Source organism: Apodemus sylvaticus, chromosome 17 (genome assembly GCF_947179515.1).
Source record: "Apodemus sylvaticus chromosome 17, mApoSyl1.1, whole genome shotgun sequence".
Lineage (NCBI taxonomy): Eukaryota > Metazoa > Chordata > Mammalia > Rodentia > Muridae > Apodemus > Apodemus sylvaticus.
In genome coordinates, this window is record NC_067488.1 from 70,830,466 (window position 1) to 70,853,320 (window position 22,855).

The 22,855-nt window shown below is 53.8% G+C and overlaps 2 protein-coding genes, 1 long non-coding RNA gene and 1 other non-coding gene across 8 annotated transcripts in view; 2 read left to right on the forward strand and 2 right to left on the reverse strand.

Moving 5' to 3' along the window:
• On the reverse strand, positions 1-5,972 carry LOC127667495 (uncharacterized). Of its 3 annotated transcripts, none has more exons than XR_007973885.1 (4): positions 5,888-5,972; positions 3,157-5,596; positions 1,928-2,360; positions 1-1,495 (listed from the first exon to the last, which is right to left on the reverse strand). It is a non-coding gene; the product is annotated as an uncharacterized LOC127667495 (long non-coding RNA). The 3 variants fall into 3 exon arrangements; XR_007973884.1 differs by lacking the exon at positions 5,888-5,972 and having other exon boundaries at positions 3,157-3,237; positions 5,305-5,875; XR_007973883.1 differs by lacking the exon at positions 5,888-5,972 and having other exon boundaries at positions 3,157-5,874.
• Positions 3,291-3,423, forward strand: LOC127668316 (small nucleolar RNA SNORA70). Its single transcript, XR_007974084.1, has one exon. It is a non-coding gene; the product is annotated as a small nucleolar RNA SNORA70 (small nucleolar RNA).
• Mcrs1 (microspherule protein 1) lies at positions 5,946-15,758 on the forward strand. 3 transcript variants are annotated; one of them, XM_052160524.1, is made up of 15 exons: positions 5,946-6,027; positions 7,885-8,004; positions 8,463-8,601; positions 8,954-9,092; positions 9,575-9,733; positions 9,883-9,992; positions 11,045-11,153; positions 11,431-11,569; positions 13,537-13,612; positions 13,882-13,910; positions 14,027-14,119; positions 14,559-14,641; positions 14,797-14,884; positions 15,126-15,253; positions 15,355-15,758. In XM_052160524.1, the coding sequence occupies exons 2-15, from the start codon at positions 7,995-7,997 to the stop codon at positions 15,439-15,441; spliced, it is 1,389 nt and encodes a 462-aa protein (XP_052016484.1). In that variant the 5' UTR covers positions 5,946-6,027; positions 7,885-7,994; the 3' UTR covers positions 15,442-15,758. The 3 variants fall into 3 exon arrangements, with proteins under 3 accessions (XP_052016484.1, XP_052016485.1, XP_052016486.1); XM_052160525.1 differs by having other exon boundaries at positions 11,045-11,144; XM_052160526.1 differs by lacking the exon at positions 7,885-8,004 and having other exon boundaries at positions 5,959-6,027.
• Positions 15,755-22,855, reverse strand: part of Kcnh3 (potassium voltage-gated channel subfamily H member 3) — a 19,356-nt gene continuing 12,255 nt past the window's right edge. Inside the window, exons 11-15 of the mRNA XM_052160523.1 lie at positions 20,241-20,458; positions 18,586-18,917; positions 17,561-17,667; positions 16,748-16,824; positions 15,755-16,654 (exon numbers count right to left, since the gene is read on the reverse strand). Coding sequence (XP_052016483.1) covers positions 16,052-16,654; positions 16,748-16,824; positions 17,561-17,667; positions 18,586-18,917; positions 20,241-20,458 — 1,337 coding nt within the window. The 3' untranslated portion in view covers positions 15,755-16,051. The remainder of the gene's footprint in view (positions 16,655-16,747; positions 16,825-17,560; positions 17,668-18,585; positions 18,918-20,240; positions 20,459-22,855) is intronic.

The window sequence follows — 22,855 nt, forward strand, 5'->3', positions numbered from 1 at the left end:
TTGGCTAGGCTTCCCTGCCCTAGCCTGATTCCTATATAGCTCAGCCATTTTAGCCACTGCCACAAGTTCTGGGCCACCACTGACCAGGCACATCCGCCAGGCAGGACAAATTGTAGGTTAAAGGCTTTGCAGCTGGTTGGTGCCTCTGGATATTTCTAGGAAGGCAGTTCCAAAAAGGTTTAACTGCAGGGCAGGGGGGGTGTGAGGACCCATCCTGAACTGGGTAGCACTGTTCTAGGAGCTGGGGTCCCTAAGTAAAAGGTGCACCAAAAGGGCCTCCAAAGTAAAAGGACTTTTCTTCCCAAAGAAGAAAAGGTGCAGAGCACCAGCCTCTCCTCCCTGCCTGTGGGGAGCACCAGCATCTCCTCCCTGCCTGTGGGGAGCACCAGCCTCTCCTCCCTGCCTGTGGGGAGCACCAGCATCTCCTCCCTGCTCACTGCCTGTGGGGGCAGTGCGACCAGCTGCCTCATAGAGCAGCTGCTGTCATGGCTTCCCCACCAGGATACAATGTGCCTGTAAGACTGGGCTGAAGCAAATCTTTCCATAAATTGCTTCTGTGAGAACTACAATAAAAGTAACTAATACAGAAACACGGTTCTAAGGACTGGGCACTGCTGTGTGATAAAGGTGGCCATACAGCTCCTAGGCCTTTGCAAATGGTTTTGGGTTGGGAGCGGAAGAGTTTGGCAAAGAACAATCCTGGAATGTTCTAAACAGACCTTTGTAAGCCATCATGGTGCAAGTCAGGGGGACCAGAGCCCTGATCATAGGCAGTAAACACTGCTCATTTCCGAGGGAAGCATGCAGGTAGCACCATTCTTGTTACTCTCTGGCTGGATTCTGCTCATGCACCGAGAACTTGTGTAAGCATAAATTTTTTGCAACCTTTTAATAAGGGTTCAACTTCTCCTCTAGCTGACCACCCAGCAGAGGTAGTGGAAAAGTTATTAGGATATGGGGAAGTGGACCTGTTCAGCTGTAGTTCCTTGGGGATGAGCTCGATCTTCTTAGGCAGCAGTTCAGTCCCATAGCAAACACCAAATATGATTCAGCAGCTGCAGGCCAGTCCTCTAGGCAGGCAGACACAGCTACAGTCCAGTGCTTTCAGCAAACAGACACCAGGCAGCTGTAGTTCAATCCTGAAGAAACCGCCAGACTTGCCAAACAGCCTGAGGCAAGGCCCCACAGGTGGCAAGCTTCTGCAGAAACCTCAGGAGCAGTTCGGGGGCGAGTTTCTCTCAATGGTGGTGTTTCCACAAGTTGAGCTCAACAACGCTATGTAAGGCGAACCAGCACATGTGTGTCTTTTGCAAACAGCGAGGTGGAACAAACCAGGCAAATGCTCAGTGCTCCGCTCGGCTGTCAGGGGGACCATATCTATACTCCTTCATCAAGCGTCCTTTTAGGTGTTTGCTATATCCAAACATCGTTTCACCTGTGTCTGCTTCAGGAAAACAGTCTTTCACGGGTTTACTTTGGCAAGACGTCCTTTCACCTGTGTGACCCCAGCAAACCATCATTTGACATAGCTGACTTTCCAAAGAACAAGAAGTTTCTACTTCAAACCTGACTGGGGCTGAATTAACCAGTAATGGGCTGATTTTGAGGTGGAGGCAATGACAACCCAGCATTTAGGCTGTGTTCATGGGCACTGCTCACTAATCTACCCAGCTTTACAGCAAGCAGGGCAATAAGAAAGGTGTCCCGAGGGCAATACCCCAACCACTGAGCCACCAATTTGTGAAAATTCAAACTTGAAAGTCTAAATTGAGGATGCCACTGGAAATGTTCACTGTTTGAAAGCAGAACCTGACTAGATACTGTTCCCTAGGTGTTCCGGGTGGGCCACTAGTGTGTACAGAAGGCACTGCAATTGTAGTAGAAAGGGGATAGACTTGAAGCCACAGTGGAACTTGGCGGTACCTACGTGGTGTTAGTTGTATAGGCACTTCGGAAGCGTACAGCAAGGTTCCAGGAAGTCTTCAAGGCCAGGCAAGGTAGGGCGGGGTCAGGTTCCCTAGATGAAGGTCCTGGGAATCCATTGCCTGATGGTGACAACGTGATACCTAACTGCAGAGGATATTGGAGGTTCTAGGGCTGTGGGGCATCTGCTGAGGAGAGCTGCAGGCAGAGAAGGGAGCGGACCCAAGGGAAAAGCTGCACGTGCTGCTGGTGGCAAGCTGTGGCCATGGCTGCTGGCAGTGCTGGAACCCAGAGATTCCATCTTGAGTTCAGATTGCAGGTATGGAGTGGCGGCCTTGCTGGGTTTCACTCTTGCTTTGGCCTGGCCTTTTGCAGCACTCTTTACAGACTGAGTCACGTCTCCAGCCATGGGCCTCATCTTCCCTGCATGCCCTGCACTTTATTTTGGAGAGGAAATATTTACTCTGTGCCATTGTATATTGAAAGTAAGTTGTAATTTAGAGATTCACAGTAAAGAGATTGCCTGAGTCTTAGAGAAGACTCTGCACTTATATTTTTGAATACTTTTGAAAGTGTTAAGACTTTGTGGGTCACCGGGCAGTGGTGGTGCACACCTTTAATCCCAGCACTTGAGAGGCAGAGGCCGCCTGGATCTCTAAGTTTGAGGCCAGCCTTGTCTACAGAGTGAATTCTAGGACAGCCAGGGCCACACAGAGAAACCCTGTCTCGACAAACCAAAACGACTTTGTGGTTTTTTTTTTTTTGTTTGTTTTCCTCTCGAGACAGGGTTTCTCTGTGTAGCCCTGGCTGTCCTGGAACTCACTCTGTAGACCAGGCTGGCCTCGAACTCAGAAATCCACCTGCTTCTGCCTCCCAAGTGCTGGGATTAATGGCATGCGCCACCACTGCCCCACGGGTCTTTTAAGATGAAATGACCGCCTTTTGCATTAAGAAATGAAGACAGGCTGGGCGGTGGTGGTGCACGCCTGTAATCCCAGCACTTGGGAGGCAGAAGCAGGCAGATTTCTGAGTTCGAGGCCAGCCTGGTCTACAGAGTGAGTTCTAGGACAGCCAGGGCTACACAGAGAAACCCTGTCTCGAAAAACCCCCAAAAAAAAGAAAGAAAGAAAGAAAGAAAGAAAGAAAGAAAGAAAGAAAGAAAGAAAGAAAGAAAGAAAGAAAGAAAGAAAGAAAGAAAAGAAAAGAAAATGAAGACAGGCATGTGGTGCTCACCTTTGATCCCAGCACTCTTCAGTGCTAGCCTTGTCTACCAAGTGAGTTCTAGATCTAGAACAGCAGGGCCATGGAGAGACCCTGTTTCCAAAAGCAAATAAACAAAAGAAACAAAGAAAAAGAAATGAACATGACTGCAGCCAGCTGAGCTGGCCAGGCCCCCTTCTTCATGGAGGCCTGTGTGTAATGGCTACATACAGCAGCCTGCTGGGTAGCACATTCAACCTGCTACCTATATGGGTTCCCTAAGGGATCTTGGAGGCAATTTTCTAGGGGCGATTTCTGTCTCTGATCTCAGTACTATCCCCACCCCAGGCTTCAGACAAGCATGAGTGCAAGATGCTTTTGGGAAGCTCCAGGATACAACGGCCAGGATCCACTGAGGCCAGGCCATCACGTCCATCCACATCAAGTTTCACAACGAGGAACACGGCTAAGGCCTTGCAAAGAGATTAAGCTCAAGTTCCCTGGCCTCTAGAAGAGCCACACCTCAAAGAAGTGGGGCTTTACCAAGTTTAATGTGGATGAAAGACATGGTAACTGAGAACCAGTTCATGCCTGATGGCTATGAGCACATATATCCCCAGTTATAGTACCGGGAAAAGTGGCAGACTCTGTAGTCCTGAGAGCTTCCACTCTGCTCTCCTATATGCCAGTGCATCATGTTCAGTAAGAAATCTCACATCCAGTCTAAAGAATTAACCCGAGACTTTGGGAACGCTGTGATTTAAAAGTGATGTTTCAGGGTTGGATATAGCTCAGTGTTTATACAGCATGCACAAAGCCATGGGGTTGTCTGAAAAGCACCATACAAAACCAGGGATGATGGCACATGGCTATGATGCTAGCCCCAGGGAGGTGGAAGCAGGAGGATGAGAAGTTCAAGGTCACTCTTGATACCTTGAGTTGGAGACCAGCCTTGACTACATGAGACCCTGTCTCTAAAGCCTAATAGCTGGATGTGGTGGCATTAATCCTTACATTTGGGAGGAAGAGGGAAATGGATCTATGTGAGTTCAGGGCCTACATAACAAGTTACAGGGCAGCCAAGACATCATTTGAGGAACTCTGCCTCAAAAACCCAAACCAACCAAACTAAAAAAGAACGGTGACATCTTTGATAGCACTCCAGTGTTACCACCAGCTAATGGAGACCATAAAGGTGATACTCCTGGTGTCAGGGTGGGTTTGTGACAAGACAAAACTCCATGTGTATCCGTGAAGCTGTCTCTAGAGGCTTAACAGAGAAGGTAAGACACACCCTAATTTCCAGTGACCCTGGACTAGGGCTATAGATGAGCAGGAACGAGAGAGCAAGCAGAACACCAATTCTTCACTCTCTGCACTTCCAAGCTCTGGACACACTCGAGAAATCACCCCACACTCCTGCCATCAAGTCTTTCCTGCCATGATGTTTGTACCCCCTAGAACCCCCAAAACCCCTGTGACCTAAAATAACCCCTTTCTTCCTTAAGTTGCCTTTGTCAGGAGAAAAACATCTAACAAACACTGAGCCATACTAATCCAGCTCTTTACCAAACTAAACTGATCCCATGTTAGGGCTGCTGGTACAGAGCTACCTGGCACGCACCAAGTATTTTATTCCTACTTAAAAAAAATTACCTCTTTAGAGAAGAGTGCCCGATAAATTCTCATCTAGGACAGATACTAAACCACACTATATTTATAGCACAGCCCACCAGACTGTGTCCTAGTTTGCTGTGTCCCTTAATTGCTGAAATCAAAACACTGCAACTTGGGAAGGAAAGGGTCTATTTCATCTCACAACTTTCGTGTTTTTTGTTTGTTTGTTTGTTTCTCTGAGACAGGGTTACTCTGTGTAACCCTGGTTGTCCTGGAACTCACTCTGTAGACCAGGCTGGCCTCGAACTCAGAAATCCACCTGCCTCTGCCTCCCAAGTGCTGGGATTAAGCGCGTGCGCCACCACTGCCCCGGCCATCCATTTGACACTTAAACTCAGGATGTTAGAGACGCTAGGCAAACGCTACTCCAGCCAGAGCTGCTACACTTTTGTGCCCTTTACAGAAGGCATGAAACAAACAACTACTAGAGTCCGGTCTCCCTAGCTTTCCCAGGCATCTCTCACAGCCCCTAAATCCGGACGTTTCCTGTTCCCCAGGAACTACCTCTTTCTTCCAAAACAGTTCCCTCGGGGAACTCTGTCCTCGAAAAGGATTGGGTTGGTTTCCTGGCTACCCAAGACTGCCCCCAGCAGTCTAGATGGAGTCCATCTGACGTAACCGACTGGCGCCGCTACTTCTCGCGTAGTGTTTCCTAGGGAACGCGGCCACCGTCCAGCGTCTCCGTCGACGCAAGTCTTCGGGATCGTACTGTACGCCGCATGCCCCCAGTTAGAGCAAGTTCTCCAACATTTTCTTCAGTCGTTTGCTTCGCAAAGGGACTGACGGAATACCTTATCTAAAAACACTGGCAGATAAAACAAGATCTGGTCCTGGGAGACCCAAGCTTAGTGCTAATTACGAAACTCAAATTCGTACGGCGGCCCCGCCCCTCCCAGCGTTGCCCGGGCTGTCTCGCCACAAGCCCCGCCCTCCCGCTGAATTTTCCAACCGGGAAACCTCCGCGGTTCCTATAATTAACCACTGCCTAGTGCCTCCCTAAGCGTTTCTGCCAACCCGGAAAGTTGCATATCCGGCTCCCCGCAAAATGGTTTCCACTAGGGCGCACAGCCACGCCCCTTTCACTTACGCGTCCAGGACGAACCGGAAAAGATCGTCCAACCCTTCGTTCGCAACCCGGAAGTAGATGTGTCTCACGGAAGCCGGCTTTGGCCCTGCGGCTCCTGCCGTCGCCGCGGAGAAATTGTTGGAGCTGGCAGCCTAGGAATGGTGAGACCCCGCGATTCGTCTCCTAGTGTTCTGAGTAGACCTGGGGGTGAAGTGGAGTTTCCTAATGTGCCGCGGGGCATAACCCCCCCAAACAAGATTTGGGGCCCCGCCCCGGTATCGCCCTGAAAAATCTGCGCATGCGTATATCCGATCGGGCTAGACCCTGGCCTGCGGCGTTACGCATGCGCAAAGGTGGCATGCTTGAGGTGGGATGAAAATTGTCTAGGAGTTGGTCCTGGTTCGCTACAACCGGCCTGTGGGCCTCAAAGCCAGATCGGGAGATCGGTGCAGTAGTAGGAGTTGAAGAGCTGACTAAATTACCACTCCTCCCCAGAGTCCCTGAAACAGACCAGGACTGATCCCTCACTTTGGGTGTGCTCTGGCGGGAGGAGGGACGGAGGGACGAGGAGGAGGGCAAAAACTTTGCCTTAGTTGCTCGTGGCACTGGGCACCTTCACCCTCTTCTGTGGTACCCACGTTTTCCCAGCCGTAACCTACGGAGCCAGGTGCGGAGCATCCTTTCGGGCAGAACCAGAACTTTGCTCTGAGAGACACCCGAGTCAGGAGGGGCCCGTGCCTGCTCACAGCCCTGGAAATCCTGTACCTAGGTTTTCGTGGGTTAGAAGCGGGGATACCAAAGCGGTGGGTATTCACACAGTTCCCAAACCACTTTTTAATCGTCAGAAGGAATCACCCACTTAGAAGCTGCAAATGGGCCGAGCGGTGGTGGCGCAGGCCTGTAATCCCAGCACTCTGGGAGGCAGAGGCAGGTGGATTTCTGAGTTCGAGGCCAGCCTGGTCTACAGAGTGAGTTCCAGGACAGCCAGGGCTACACAGAGAAACCCTGTTTCAAAAAACCAAAAAACAAAGAAACAAACAAAAACCCCTGCAAATGGAAGGGAAAGCAAAAGGGTAGTGAGACACTGGAATTCTGTCTACCTTCCCCTGGCTGTGGCCTGGGAGACGGTTGGTGCTGCTGATTGGAGTGGGTAGATGAAGGGGGGAAATGAGCCAAGAATTCCTTGACTCTTTCTAGTTAACATTCCAAATGCGCAATTTAGGGTTCACTGGCTGACAGTGGTGGTGCATGCCTTTAATCCCAGCACTTGGGAGGCAGAGGCAGGTGGATTTCTAAGTTCAAGGCCAGCCTGGTCTACAGAGTGAGTTCCAGGACAGCCAGGGCTATACAGAGAAACCCTGTCTCAAAAAAAACAAAAAAACAAAACAAAATTTAGGGCTCACTGGTAAAAATTAAGAGAGATCTCTGAGCCTAAAATGTCTTTTTCTACATCTTTTATCATATGTTCAAGGTCTCAGTGACTTTCACATAGCTATTTATATCTTTTGTTTTTATTGTTTGGAGAAGGAACTCACTATATAGCCCTGGCTTGCTCTGTAGACAAGGCTGGCCTTAAAATCAACAGAGATACCCCTGCCTCCTGCCTCCGCCTCCACATACTGGGATTAAAGGTAGGAGCCTGCCTGGCGGCGGTGGCACACGCCTGTAATCCCAGCACTCTGGGAGGCAGAGGCAGGTGGATTTCTAAGTTCAAGGCCAGCCTGGTCTACAGAGTGAGTTCCAGGACAGCCAGGGCTACACAGAGAAACCCTGCCTCAAAAAAAAAGCAAATCCAAAAAACCAAAAAAAAAAAAAAAAATGGTAGGAGCCATCCGACCAGGCAATAGTGACTGTAGTGACTGATCATTGGGTGCAACTGAGAGTCGAGCTTTTTGCCTCTTCGAACTCCCTATGTCCTCCCACCTTAGACGGGGTGCACCATCGAGTATGAGGAGTTGGTAAGTAGGTTTGGCCTGTTGGAAACCTGAGCCTGAGGGAGCCTTATCTCTCCTTTGCAGACTCTCTTCTCAGCATCCAAGCTCACTTGGTCAGAGCCCTTGGATGAGCCTGTGGGACCCCTCCTCCTAGCCCTGTGGTTTGGAGCCGGAGGCTTTGGGACTGTGAGAGGATGGACAAAGGTAGTATGAGGCCGACCGGTTCCCCAGTTCCCCAGGCTCGCAGGCTCAAAGCAGCCGCTGATTCCACCTCGGTCCGGCATTGCCACCGCCCCCTGAGCCAGCACCACTCATGTACCTCTCGGCAGGGCCACACTGACTGACTTGCTGTGGAGCTGCTGCTGTGGGCACGCTTCATTTTGATGGCAGAGGGAGCGGTTCTGTTCAGGGCCCATTGTGTCAGCCCCGTCAGTCTGACCTGAGCACCTGGTGCTGCACTCCATGACCTGTGGCACCGGGAGAACTGCCCAGTGCAGAAGGTCTGGGCCATGTCTGGGCCCAGATGGGATCTGGATGGCCAAGGAATGCCCGCCTCAAAGACCTGAAGCCTCAGGGAGGCCGGGCAAGGGCTGAGGGGCTGAAACAAGGGTCCGGGCACGGAGGGCACTGGGAATCCTGAGGTCGCCCTTTCTCTTTTCTAGATTCTCAAGGGCTGCTAGATTCATCCCTGATGGCGTCAGGCACTGCCAGCCGCTCAGAGGATGAGGAGTCACTAGCAGGACAGAAGCGAGCCTCCTCTCAGGCCCTGGGCACTGTCCCTAAACGGAGGAGCTCCTCCAGGTAGGCTGGGCTCAGAGGGCTGGGAGGGAAGGCTCAGGAGGGAAGGCTCAGGCCTAGGCACGCCTGCCTTAGCTCTGTTTGAAGCTCTTCTGAGCCTGCCTTGGGTCCACACAGAGCCTTGAGCTCTTCCTTCCCTTTCCCTGCTGGCCTGTGGGATGCCATTGAGGACAGGCGCAAGGTTTGCAGTCTGTGTTGAGAAGTCGCCTGTCACCTCAGAGGACTAGCACTTGGCCTTTCCACGTCCGCTGAGCCAGGCACTGCTGGAAAGTGGAGGCGATTAGTTCTCAAGGGGAGCCTGCTCTGTGGAAGCCGGGCGTGGCGCCGGGAGTTAACAGTGCAGGGCCTTCCTCAGGTTCATCAAGAGGAAGAAATTCGACGATGAACTGGTGGAGAGCAGCCTGGCCAAATCTTCTACCCGGGTGAAGGGGGCCGGTGGCGTGGAGTCGGGCCGCTGCTCAGGGAGCGAGCCGTCCTCTAGCGAGAAGAAGAAGGTAAGGTGCTGGGCGGCTGGCCAGCCTCGTTCTCGACCCTCCCTCCTGTCTCCCTGCTCCCTTCCTTGCTGCATCCCTTGCTTGCCAGTGCATCCTGTATCGCATTCGGTGTGGGAGGCAGGGAGCGCGTATCTATTCTGGGAGCAGACAGCTTGTTCCCAGCATTGCAGGGTGTAAAAATAACCCCCAGGTGGCATTGCTCTGGCCCTAGACAGAGCAGCAGCAAGAGTAGTTTCCTGGTATGCTCCCCACCCACCCTCCCTTCTGGGGTTGAGGGTACCACAAGCAGAGAGAAGACCCCATCTGGTCAAGAATGATGCAGAAGTACTTTGGTGGGGGCGGGTATTAGACAGCTCAGCTCTCGCTTGGCTCCCTGGTGTTGTAGGAGCCTGCAGCTGTCACAGTATGTGAAGCAGGAGCTCTGAAGCCCCAGCTTTCTTGATACCAGCTTTGAGTTCCTTGTGGTCCCGTCCTGTACCCAGGTATCCAAGGCTCCCAGCGCTCCTGTCCCACCCAGCCCCGCCCCAACCCCCGGGCTTACCAAGCGAGTGAAGAAAAGCAAGCAGCCACTGCAGGTGACCAAGGACCTGGGCCGGTGGAAGCCTGCAGATGACCTCCTGCTCATCAACGCTGTGCTGCAGGTGCCCGCCATGGGGCTGGGGATCCCCCCGCCCCGCCACCCGCTAATTTCCTATCCCCAGACTAGCTTAGCAGGACCCTAGCTATGGCTTCTAAGGGAGGGATTCGTCCCAGTGCTGGGGCTGGAGCAAACCAGTCTGCGGTCTTGCAGACTAATGACCTGACATCTGTCCACCTGGGTGTGAAGTTCAGCTGCCGCTTCACCCTTCGGGAAGTTCAGGAGCGCTGGTACGCCCTGCTCTACGACCCCGTCATCTCCAAGTGAGTGGGCTGGCTTCAGGAGAGGGAGGCCTGGGCCCCCAAATTTGGAACTAGGTATAGGAGGGCCAGATTCCACCAGGTTCCAAAGGAGGGTCTTGGGAGACAGGACCCTGGGGCCTTGTAGGCTCCGGGGCTCCCTGGGGGCCTGTTGGAGCACCCCTTTCTCTAACTTCTAGTCCTGCAGAGGTCAGAAGCGTCCTGGCATAGGAGAGAAATGCCCGCAGATGCCAGGAGCCTCCGTTCCACCAGTGTGTGCCTTGGGTCACCTCTGAACTTGTCCCCACTGGCCACCCACTGTTCTTATACAAAGAGGGAACTGACCTCCCAGTACTCAGGAGGCAGAGGCAGAGGCAGTTTGCTGTCTGAGTTGGAGGCTAGCCTGGTCTACAGAGTAATTTCTAGGACAGCCGGGACTACATAGAGAAATGGTGTCTCTAAAACAAATGAGAGAAGACAGAGACGGACACTGAAATAAAAGCCTCAAGACCCTTCTAGTGTTAGCAGAGTTTCAAATGAGCTCCTGCACATGCGTACCATGCTCCTCCTCAGTCACTTAACTCTGTGTCCTCCAAGTGTGTTTGAATCCCAACACCAATCCTCTCCTCCTCCACAGCCCTGCCACCTACTCAAGCTGTAGCCATCGCCAGAGAAACCAGAAAATGGCTTAACCTCAGCCTGGAGAAAGGAGGCAGTGGGCGGCGGCTAACGAGGAAGGGCTAGAAAGAGAGCTGTGGCTTATCCCAGGCGGTCTTGGAAGTGGCCTTGTGTTTGCTTGTTTTGAGCTGGGGTCTCTGTAGCTGGCTGATGTAGCGCTTTCTCTGTAGACCAGACTGGCCTTGAACCTTGGCTGGAGTCAGCATGGTTCCTAGTTCCGAGCTCCCTCAGGGACCATGCCCTGGTGCTGTATTAGGGCCAGGTTCTTTCTCCCACAGACCTGTAGACTCAGAATCTCTACATTCCAAAGGCTCATAGGTTTGGAGGCAGTAAGAACCCCAGATTACTTTTCTCCTCCTTTTCAGTTTTGCCCTGACTTTCCCTCTTCCCATGTGCAGGCTGGCTTGCCAGGCCATGAGGCAGTTACACCCAGAAGCCATTGCGGCCATTCAGAGCAAGGCCCTGTTCAGCAAGGCTGAGGAGCAGCTACTGAGCAAAGTAGGATCAGTAAGTGGGCGGGTACAGGGGGCTGATGGGGGACCCCAGTGCAGGGAGTGCACACATGCCTACAGACACACACATTTGCATGGGCGGGTACGGTGGGCGGATGGGGGACCTCAGTACAGGGAGTGCACACACACTGCAGACGCACACATCTGCAGGGTCCTTGGTGATGCCTGGCTCCCCTGGTGACTGGTTTTCCAGTTCCTTGGGAGGGCTTAGGGACAGGGAAGGGGCAGGAATGAGAAAGCCCAGGCATACAGAGAGTATTTCTGATCTCCAGACCAGCCAGCCCACCTTGGAAACCTTCCAGGACTTGCTGCATAGACACCCCGATGCCTTCTACCTGGCTCGCACGGCCAAGGCTCTGCAGGCCCACTGGCAGCTCATGAAACAGTATTACCTACTCGAGGATCAGACAGGTAACAGATGGCCCGGGGGCTGCAGCGAGCAGTCAGGTGTCAGGTGCGAGAACAAGTCCAAGTGCTGCGAGTACAGCTGCCTGCCAGTGTCCTGTCAGAGTTCTCAGCAGCCCATGTCCTGTTCACCTCCGTTTGCCAAACAGCAGTGACAAAACGTGCTTCCTGGAAGAGCTGGCAGGACCTTTGGCATCATGGAAAGGGGACCAGCTTGCCTGGGATCCTGAGTCAGGAGTCAGATAGCAGCATTACTACTTCTTGTTTTCATTTGTTTTACTTCTTGACATATTTGGCCATTACTTGAACAGTACATTAGTATATTATTTATGGGTAGTGTGAAAACTGGAGCAAACTGGGCATGTGGTGTCTGGTCACTGCTCCCCTAATTCTCATCCTGGCTGTCCCTGGCTCCATCCTGTATCCTCCTTCCATTGCTTTGCCCATGGACCAGGGAGTCTGCGGTCAGGTGGTTCACCCCTGAAGCCCAGCAGGACTTCATAGCTAGGCCCTGTCCATCCTCCTCCCTAGGGGCTGGGATGCCCTCTGCCACCTGTCTCACCACCGAGCTAGGGAAGCCACCTGGCAGGACTGCAGGAGGCCTGCGGGGGGTTGGCGACCCGGCTTCTGGTTCTTGCCAGAGTCCACTGCCTGCTGCACTGCACCACACCACTGTGCACCACACCGCAGCTCTTCCCGCTGCTCTGGAAGCAACGCCCTCCGTTGCCTGGCTCCCTTGTCTAGCGTGCTCCTGCAGCTCAGGCTCGGAAAGATGGTCTCAGCAGGGTTGGAGGAAGTGTGTACGCTGGTGTTAGTGCTCCAGGGGCTGGCTGCCTTGCCCGTCGCGTAATCCTCGGGACAGTTGGTAGGCAGCATTTATTTTTATTGTTTTAAAGCCAGCTTGTTCCCTTTTTGTTATTGTTTTGGGGGGGGGGTTGGCTTTGTTTTGTTTGATTTTTGAGTCTTGGTTTTCTACAGCCCAGGCTGACCTCCTGCATCCATCTCCCAAGAACTGGAACTATAGGTTTGCGCCACCAGATCCTGCTTCTTTTGTCATGATTTTGGAAATTGTTCTATTCACCGAAAGCCATATATATCTCCCAGTGTGGGGATTTGGTTTCTTGTTTGTTGTTAGAGTTGGGTGTCCCCAGGACCAGGCATTCTTTTGGCCTAGCTAGCAGGTTAGGTACACATTTAGACCTGGATTTTTTAAGCAAACCTGGTGGAAGGTGGCTTGGTGGCAGTGGACGGCCCACTCCTCTGTCCACAGTCTCACAGGGCACTGCTGGGCCACCTGTGCACTCTTCTCCCCACCCTCAGCTGGAGCTGCTGGCTGCCCTGCAGAGCAGCAATGCAGGGGGCGCTGCTGGCTGGGCACCCAAGTTCTTACAATCTGGACACCCCATTCTCTTCCAGTCTAGCCAGAAACAGTTGAAAACTTTCACAAAACAACATACTTGATGGGTTCAGATATTAATTATCCTGCTCCGTTTCATCCTTTGAAAACAATAAAGCTAATTGCATGGCCCATCAGGAGGCCGTTCTCCACAGATGGAAGCAGCTCTCAGGCAGTGCCCTCCAGTGGTTGGCCAAGGGCTGGGAGCAGTTTGGTCCTGGCTGTGCCCTCACTGGGGTCAGTGTTTCATCTGCCTCCGTTACCTTCCTCACATGTACAAGGGACTGAGCAGCCCTCCCCTGCTTACTTGGAGACTTGACAAGTGGGCCTGCTGTGCAGCAGAAGCCATGTAGGTCAGCCACAGTCTCCTTGTCTAGAACTGCCTGTGTCCCAAGTTAAGTGGCCGGACACATTGTGTGAAGTCAAGAGTGTCACCTGCTTGGGACTGTGATCCCTCTGTGGCTCCGGCTCCGGCAGGGCTGTGCTCTTGTGCCTTGGCTGCTCGGCTCCCCTGGCTGTTGGCAGCTGGGGCGGGAGTGGGAGCCTCCACGTTTACGCGCCTTTGTTGTCTATTCAGTGCAGCCACTGCCTAAGGGGGACCAAGTGCTAAACTTCTCAGATGCAGAGGACCTGATTGACGACAGTAAGCTCAAGTGAGTTCCTGGAGAGGGTTGACTCCGCTTTGTCAGGCACACAGGCTGCCCGGCAACAGCTTCAGTTGCAGCTGCTGGGCTTAGCCACCTGCTGCACCCTCTCCTGTGGGGGCCGCTTCAGCTCACTGCCTTCCCGTTCTCCCCGCCTCAGTCCCAGGGCTGGGCCAAGGCTTGAGCAGCTCTCTGAACCCCTTGGCTAAGAAGCCTGGGGTGCTTTGGCGGGCCAGGTAGCAGGGGCCTGAGAGTGACAAGTCCTTTTTAATACTCAGGGACATGCGAGATGAAGTCCTGGAACATGGTAAGTCTGCCCTGCTGGGGACAGTGTGGGAACAGAAGCTCTTACTGGGACAGAGGGGACCAGTTCAAAGTGCTGGTAGCATCAGAGTCTCTTCTCTCCATTTCACTTCACCTCAGAGCTGACAGTGGCTGACCGGCGCCAGAAACGAGAGATCCGGCAGCTGGAGCAGGAACTGCACAAGTGGCAGGTGCTAGTGGACAGCATCACAGGTGAGGCGGCTAGGGGACAGAGCCCTTCTCTGGCCTGTCTAGGGGACTGAGTGCTCCCTGGCACCATTGTCCATTAAGCCCTCCCTGGCTTATCTGTGCTCGCTGGTGACTAGTCCACCCCGTCCTCCCGTCCCCGTATGTAGTAGGCTCCCCTACTTTGTGCACGCTGGTGACTAGGTCCACCCCGTCCTCCCGTCCCCGTATGTAGTAGGCTCCCCAACTTTGTGCACGCTGGTGACTAGTCCACCCTGTCCTCCCGTCCCCGTATGTAGTAGGCTCCCCAACTTTGTGCACGCTGGTGACTAGGTCCACCCTGTCCTCCCGTCCCCTTATGTAGTAGGCTCCCCCACTTTGTGCACGCTGGTGACTAGTCCACCCCGTCCTCCCGTCCCCGTATGTAGTAGGCTCCCCTACTTTGCTGACCCTGCCCTTCTCTCAGGCATGAGCTCTCCAGACTTCGACAACCAGACCCTGGCCGTGTTGCGGGGCCGCATGGTGCGGTACCTGATGCGCTCTCGTGAGGTGAGACAGACTGTTACTGTCCTCGTCCTGCCTTTGCACCCTCTCTCTCTCGTCCCTTTTTCTGCCTGGTCCTTGATTTCTTGTCTTTCCCTGGCCTGTGCGGGCCTTCTTGTTCTCATTCCTTGACCCAGCCCTCACCTCCACCATTTTCCCAGATAACCCTGGGCAGAGCAACCAAGGACAACCAGATTGACGTGGACTTGTCTCTAGAAGGTCCAGCCTGGAAGATCTCCCGAAAGCAAGGTATGCCTGCCCTGCCATTCTACAGGGAACAGGTGGGGATATCCTCTGAGCCTCTCACTGGCTTTTCTAGCCCTAAGCCGTGATGCCTTATGACTTAGGAAGGCAAAGGAGTTGGTGCTTCGAGATCTCTACCTTGGGGCCGCAAGCGCCTGCATGTCTTCATACCCAGGAAGCAGAGGGACACTTGGCTCTCTCCTGTTTGTCTCCGCCTTGTCATTTCTTTTCCTTTCTGCCTCTACAGGTGTCATCAAGCTGAAAAACAATGGTGACTTCTTCATTGCCAACGAGGGCCGGCGGCCCATCTATATTGATGGGCGGCCTGTGCTGTGTGGCTCCAAGTGGCGCCTTAGCAACAACTCTGTGGTGGAGGTGAGCCGGGGCTGGAGGAGGGTGTCTCACCTGGTGCCTGACAAACGGTCCACGGATGTGGCTGTCCTCCTCTAGACTCAGCCATCTTTCTCTCCGCCCAGATCGCCAGCCTGCGATTCGTCTTCCTCATCAACCAGGACCTCATTGCCCTCATCCGGGCTGAGGCTGCCAAGATCACACCACAGTGAGGCGGGCAGCAGAAACCAGGGCTTTCTCTGGCCTCAGTTTCCCCTGTCATTCCAGCTCCCTTGAGCTGGGAACTCAGGCTCCTGGAAAACCCTTGTACCCAGAGTGGGTAGTGGAGGCCCGACTGCTGGCCCATTGATTGAGCCTTTGAGGCAAGGTGGGGTCACCATGGGGAAGCCAGGAGAGGCTGGGACCCCTGAGCCTCCCCAGAGCCAGAGCCCCCACCATTGCCACGTCACTCCTGTGTCTCCAGTGGATCAGCTTTAGACTCCTGTTTTGTTTTTGTTTTTGTAAATAAAAAGTACTGAGTTCCAAAGTAGTTTCTTTATTTTTTTTTATGTTTTTTAATATAAAAAACATGAGGACAGTGGAGACGGGCACATGCAAGGACGGGTAGGACCCTCCTCGTCCTCAGGCCCCGGCCCCCATCTGGCAGAGGGTGGACAAGCAGGGCAGTGGAGCAGAACTGGTGGGTCCCTAGCCTGGGGCTTGCCTGAGGCTCCAGCTCACCCTCCTCCTTCCTCAGGCGCCTGCCCTGAGCTGGCGGCAGCCCCGTGAGGCTGGGTGGAGCAGCAGGCGGCAGGAGCTTGTAGTCCTCATCTTCGCCGGTAGTCAGACCCCTGTGCCTTCTTCCTGGGTCCACTGGACTGTGCCAGGGCCGTGGCAGCCAATGAGCACCATCTCTAGGCTGTGGGGATCCCAGGGCAAGGCTCGGCCCCCTGACCCTGGAGGGGGCTCTCCAGTACTGGTGGCCTCAGCCTGGCTCACAGGTGCTGGGGTCCCAGTCCTGGCCCCTTCCTCAGTAGGAGGGGGTGAGGCTGGTGTGCTGGGCTCAGAGCAGAGATCTCCAGAGCCGGGGGGCTCCGAATCTGAGGTGGAGGTCCATAAAGCTGTGGCTCGAGGCCAAGGGGAGCTCTGAGATGCTGGGGGGCCCCAGGGCCAGGGCGCCATGAGGGGAGGGGGGTGCCCTGGACGGGGGTGAGGCCAGGTCCCAGTCAAGACTGAACCTGCTGGGGGCTGTAGGCAGTAGGCTGATGCCCCAGTGTCCACTCGCAGGGGTTGTAGGAGCCCAGAGGCAGTGGCTGGGCATGGCTCCTCTCCTGACCCCTGGGCACGCTGGCCCTCCCCTTGGGGTACCAGGATGAGCTGCACAGCCTGGCGAAGTGACTGCAGGCCCTCCCGCATCTGCAGCACCTGTTCAGACAGCTCCATCACCTTGGGTGTGGGGGTAAGAGGTCACCAGGTCAGTGGGCCACCCGCCTCAGCCAGGCCGGCTCATCCCTCCCTGCTCCCACCTCATCCACCCACCGCCTGCCGTAGCTTGTCCAGTGTGTCTGTGTTTCTTGTTTCACTGGGCCCCAAGGGGACGGTGAGCAGGCCGCTCTCTGTGGAAAGGATGGGATTATTAACCAGAGCTTCTAAACGGCTGTTAAGGTCCAGGCCTGGCCTCTCGGCACCCATCTGGCTCACCTGCTCCTTTCTGGGCTTAGTCAAGTTGTTAAATTTTGCCTAAATTGTCAGCTTGAGAACCCTCCCAGCACCCCTGAGTAACAAGGTCTACTGCCCTCCCTGCAGGAAGCTGTCCTGTCGTGGGGCAGGATGAGGTAGTCTCATAACACATGATGCTCCCTCAAGTCTGCTGAGCAGTCAAGGCTATTGAGCCCCACGCTGTCTGCCTCCACCTCCCTAGCGCTGGGATTACAGGCGAACACCACCGTCTAGCCGCAAGCTGCTCTTTGCATCTGTCCCTCAACCTGTCCTAGCTTATGTGCTATTTCCAGGCTGCCAGTCTCACCCAGTGCCAGGTTCAACTCAGTCTTTCCAGCCCTCTGTCTCCCAGTAAGGCAGACACGTGCCAAGAGTGTCAGGTACATTCTCACTTAACATGCGCAACAACCCATTCTATAGTCCGGAATCAGGACCAAGGTGCTGAGCTTACGTTGTTGGAGAGTTGGCTGGGCAGTTACCCAAACCTCCAGGCTAGCATCACCGGCAGCCTGGGGGGCTTCCAGGCAGACTGCCCCACAGTTCCTCTTAATGCCCGACTCAGATACCACACCACTTGAGGTCTATGAGGCAAACGGGGTGCCCATCAGCATTCTCTGTCCCCACATCCAATACCTGGTCCTGGGGAGGGGCTGCTGCTACATTCTGGGCCAGACTGACCCACTCTGAAAGAGAACTTGTGCTGGTCAGAGCCGCAGCCATCTTCAATGCCATCTACGACCCTGTGGGCCCAAGAAATCAAGGCAGGACATCAAATCAGATGATAGGGAGGCAGCCACTGCGGTGTCAGGGTGGGACATTCCAGTGTTCACATGCATTGGCTGCAGAAGTTCAGAGCTAGCCAGGGGACCTGCGTATCCTAAGAAGCGCGCACACAGTCCCCCTTTCCTAGGAGCTTACGGCTTAGCTGGAGTACAGTGCAGTAACACGATGAAAGCCAGCCACCTCCAGCCAGGAGTGGGATGGCAGGAGTCGGGGAAGGCAGGCAGGTCTGGACCATGACAGCCGGAAGGATAGGGCCTGGAGGATAGGGCCTTGGCATTTGTGCCAAGAAGGCCAGTTGTAATTAGAAAACTGTCAGTGTTTTTTAACCGAGGATTTAAGGGAAGCAGGGGGAGGGGAGGCTGGTATTTCCGGAGCGAAGGGGGGGGGGGGAGCATAAAACTGCAACAGTTAAAAGCCTGTTTCCGGCCAAGGCCAGCCTGGTCTACAGAGTGAGTTCCAGGACAGCCACGGCTATACCGAGAAACTCTGTCTCGGGGTGGGGGTGGGGCCTGTTTCCTTCTCACAGAGAACTTGCACAGAACAGCTCACCAACACCTATTACTCCAGTTCCAGGACACCCAGTGCCCTCTTCTGGCCTCTGTGGGTACCTGCACTCAGGTGCACAGTTCTCTGCCTTTTGACCAATTAAAAATAAAATCAATCGAGGAGGAATGGCACACATCTGCAATCCCAGCACTCAGGAGACAGCATCGGGAGGATCACAAAGCAGAAACCAACCTGGGTGACGTAGTCTCAAAAAAAAAAAAAATCCACACAAAAAACCCAAATGGACAACATTTAGGATGAGGGTGTGCCTCGCTGGCGCCTCTGTCCTAACCACCACAGTCTTGCCATGAAGTCCAGGGCCTGCTCACCTGGGGCTCAGGTCGGGGGGTACATTCCATGGCACGGGGGGCAGCTGCAGTCCACCAAGTGTCCGTGGATGAGCAGAAGGACCAGCCTCAGGCTTCAAAACCCCTGTCCTACTTGGCCGCCCTCTGCCACCCAGCCGCGGCCGGGGTGCAGTTCGCCGCGGGGAGAGTAGTTTGGCAGCAGAGGAGGAGGAGGTACAGCCAGGTGACAGCAGGGGACTGGAGGGCTCATCGGCTGGAGCTGGTGAGACGGTGTGCCCCTGCTCCCCATCTGTCTCCTTCTCCTCCAGCGTGGACATGAGGGTGTTGTCACCACTTAAGGAGCTGGTATCCACCTGGGGACAGAGGGGAACGGGGTTCAACATGGATGGCCACTGCCGTGTTCCTCTCCTCTTCCTTGAGGCACCGAAAACACCAGGAAGAGGAAGCCACCCTGGCGGGAGTAACCCGCTACACTGCTGCCACAGTGAAATCACTAAATCTGCCCCAAGATGGCTACAACAGCCCTCTGCTCGGCCCTTCAGAATGATGGGCCTCTTCACTGAGCACTAGTGATGATGCCAAGACCCCACTGGGGCTCAAATGAGCACAGTCTCGCACATCGCAGCAGCTGGTATCCAATTGATGGCACCTTTTGGTGAGGTTTAGGAGGTGTGGTTTTGCTGGCCAAAGGTGGGGGGGGGGTTGAAAGAAAAATCAGCCAGCCACTTCCACATCACTCTGTCACTTCCTGACTGTGGTAAAGGTCATGAGCCCTCAGCTTCCTGCTCCTGCCACCATACCTGCTGCCTTGTGTCCCCCCCGTAAAGATTCATCCCTCTGGATGCAGGGCCAGATAAACCATTCCTCCTGCAGGTTACCCTGGCCATGTTTTATTAATAGAAAAGTAGCTCTGTACCCTCAGAGTCTGCTATTTCATGACGAAGGGTCAAGTGGGCCCTTATTCAGAAGCAGCCTCCAAGGCTGCACCTGTCTCTGACAAACCTGTCTCTGGCCAACCTTCCATCTGCAGTCTGTGCTGTAGACTCTACAGGGTTCGCCTGTTAGCAAGTGTACTGGGCTCCTGTCACAGTAGATTTTGTTTTGGTCAGGGCCAGTATGTCAGGTAAGTCAAAGCTGGACTTTTTTTTTTTTTTTAAAGACAGTGTCTCTTTATCAGGTAGCTCTGGCTGTCCTAGAACTCACTGCATAGACCGGCTAGTACTGATGTCACAGAGAGTCACGTGCCTCTGCCTTTTGAGTGCTTGAATTTAAGGTGTATCTCACCATGCCCTGGCTTGGACTGACTTCTAAATCACAGAGTTGGTTTAGACCACATAATTGCTCTTGCTGAGAACCTGGGTTCAACCCCCAATACTCATGTGGTGACTCACAGCGACGCCTGTAATTAGAGTTCCAGGATATGAGATACCCTCTTCTGGCTTCTTGAGGGCTCCTGCACTCATGTGGTACACACAAACTTACACAGCACACATACGCATCAAATAAATTTAAAAATGAAAAACACAGTGAAATGAAAGTGCTAAGTGTAGACTCTTGCCCTGAGGCAGGGGGATTGTCACATAAGCCCATAGGTCCCTCTCTGTTCCCCCAGCATTGTATAGCTCATCTGTTCCCTGAAACCCTAGCCCCTCCACACACATGCCCTGCACCCTCACCTCCGCAGAGACTCCCCCAGCTCCCAGGTTGTAGCTGAGCTCCCCTCGAAGGCCACGGCTAAAGCGTGGGGCAAACTCAGGGTACAGCGCGAGGCTCTCGCGCAGCCCTGCCAGCTGCAGACACTGGAGGACGCAGTACGTCAGCCCCTTAACGTCTGCATTGGCCTTCAGCACTTGCTCCCGCTGGGGCAGCTCGCAGCCGATCAGGTCACCCTTTCCTGGGGAGAGGAAACCAAGGTTAGCAAGCCACTTGGGGAGGGGAAATGGGCTGTAGACTGAGCAGACAGAGCCGTGGTGTGGTTCCTAGTCCTCACTGGGCCACACACACACTTTGGGGTAGAGAACAGAGGGACCCAGGCTCTCAAGCACTTCCAAGGGCAAACCGGAGCCTCTGCATCCAAGTAGGCTCACAGACAGACAGGCTGCTAATTAAACTCCCCTGGGGAAATCAAACCAATCAGACTTCCAGGCCCCAGCCCAACCCTTATCATTACAATCTGATTTTCTTAAAGACACACATGTGATTTGAGTATAGCTTGTCCAGGGACCAGAATTTGGTAGCAGCATTTTAGTGCCCCAGTGTGGCATGCTGGAAATGTCAATGCCATGGCTATGCTGGCATTGCCCTGGGGTGTGGAGGGAGGAGCCTCAATCTCACCAGAAAGGGTTTTCCAAAGCTATCTGAGAATACCACTTGGCTGACAGCAACTATTAAATGAATGCAGGCAGATCTCTGTGAGTTCGAGACCAGCCTTGTTCACAGAGACAGGACAGCCAGGGCTACACAGTGAAGCCCTGTCTCAAGAAAAAACAAAAGCAAACAAAAACAAAAATAGGATGTTGGAACCTCAAGGATGCCGGACAAGGGAGGTGTGAGTCTGTGGCCCATGGAGAGGGTCCGAGCCAGTGCTGATGGAGCCTCCGACAGAGCCAACCCGAGACTTTGGTTGCTCTTCGTCTTCCCTTCCCCTCTTGTTCAACCCCAGCAGGGATGACAACCTGGGCATGGGCAAAGGCAGTTTGGCTCCTAGCAGGCCAAGCGGCATCATTAGAAAGATTAAAAGGGCAGTCAAGGCCCTTACGACCAAGACAGGGAAGCTGGAGAGATGGCTCAGCAGTTAAGAGCAGTAACTGCTCTTTCAAAGGTCCTGAGTTCAAATCTCAGCAACCACACAGTGGTTCACGACTATCCTAGACAGCAAGGTTAACTGGAGCAAGTGGGACCAACAGGATAGAGCAGAGTCCTAAATTCAATTCCTAGCAACCACATGAAGGCTCACAACCATCTGTATAGCTACAGTGTACTCATATACATAAAATAAATAAAAAACTCCCAAGATGGAAACAGAAAGAGAACTCAATAATGAGAGTCTACAAAAAAAAAAAAAAAGGACCAAGACAGGTCAACACAGAGGCCTCTATATGTTTGCAGAGTTTTGCTCAAACTGAGGGGCAGAATGAGCCTCATTTAAGTTTTCTGTTACTGTTTTGTAGTGTCCTGGATCCTCCGAGAGCCATTTGGGTTACAAGGGGGATGTTCTAAGGAAGGAGTTGTGTTTTGTGTGATCTGGAATAAAATAGATGTGAGTCTGTCCTCAGCCTAGAAGTGAGACACACAGAAGCCGGGCCGTGGTGGCGCACACCTTTAGTCCCAGCACTTGGGAGGCAGAGGCAGGTGGATTTCTGAGTTCGAGGCCAGCCTGGTCTACAGAGTGAGTTCCAGGACAGCCAGGGCTACACAGAGAAACCCTGTCTGGGGTGGGTGGGGAGGGAACGAGAGAGAGAGAGAGAGAGAGAGAGAGAGAGAGAGAGACAGACAGACAGACAGACAGACAGGCAGACAAAGGAGAAGCAAGACTAAGGACAGAGCCTCCAGTGGTTTGGGCTCTGTCTGCCACTGGCACCCGGACAGTAGCTTTCAGGTTCAGCTCCTCGGTTGCACCCTCTTGCTCTTGGACCTCTTGGCTGAGTCGGTTTACAAACAGGTTGGGGCCAGAATCGCTACTGTTGACCAAAGGGCCAGACTCAGCCTGCCGGGAGCCACTGGACGCCCAGCTGAGGAGGCAGGTGAGATGCTGGGATGAACACAGGGAAGAAATCCAGGTCACAGCTGGGCACACTTGCTCCCAGCCATCAGCAGCTAAAATAGGAGACGGCCGGTTCAGGGCCGGCTGGGCTCCACAGCAAACACAGAACACTCAGCTCAGGAGCAGGATCCAAGCCAGGCACTTATGCGGGCGTGGGGCGCTACCGAGTGACCAGCTGGACGGTCGTGCCCTGACCACTCTTCCTGCGACAGCTCTTCTCGGTTCCTCAAGGGTCACTAGCCACACTTGTGTTGTATATAACACTATATTCCCTCCTTCCTTGTTTATTTATTTTGTTTTCCATCTGCTTTTTGAAACATTTATCCTGGTCCAGCCTCAAGCTCATATGTAGTCCAGGATGACCTTAAACTTCTGATCCTCCTGCCTCCATCCACCTCCTAAGGCTGGGTTTACAAGCATGAGCCATCGCCATGCCTGGTTTAATGGAATGCTGGGGGCTGAATCCAGGGCCTCGTGCTTGCCAGGCAAGCACTACACCAGCTAACCACGCCCTTGCCCCTCTGCCTG

Coding starts and splice junctions, on each gene's coding strand:
- Mcrs1 (XM_052160524.1), top strand. Junction 11,570..13,536: donor CCTACTCGAGGATCAGACAG/GTAACAGATGGC, acceptor TTGTCTATTCAG/TGCAGCCACTGCCTAAGGGG. Junction 13,911..14,026: donor AGATGAAGTCCTGGAACATG/GTAAGTCTGCCC, acceptor ACTTCACCTCAG/AGCTGACAGTGGCTGACCGG.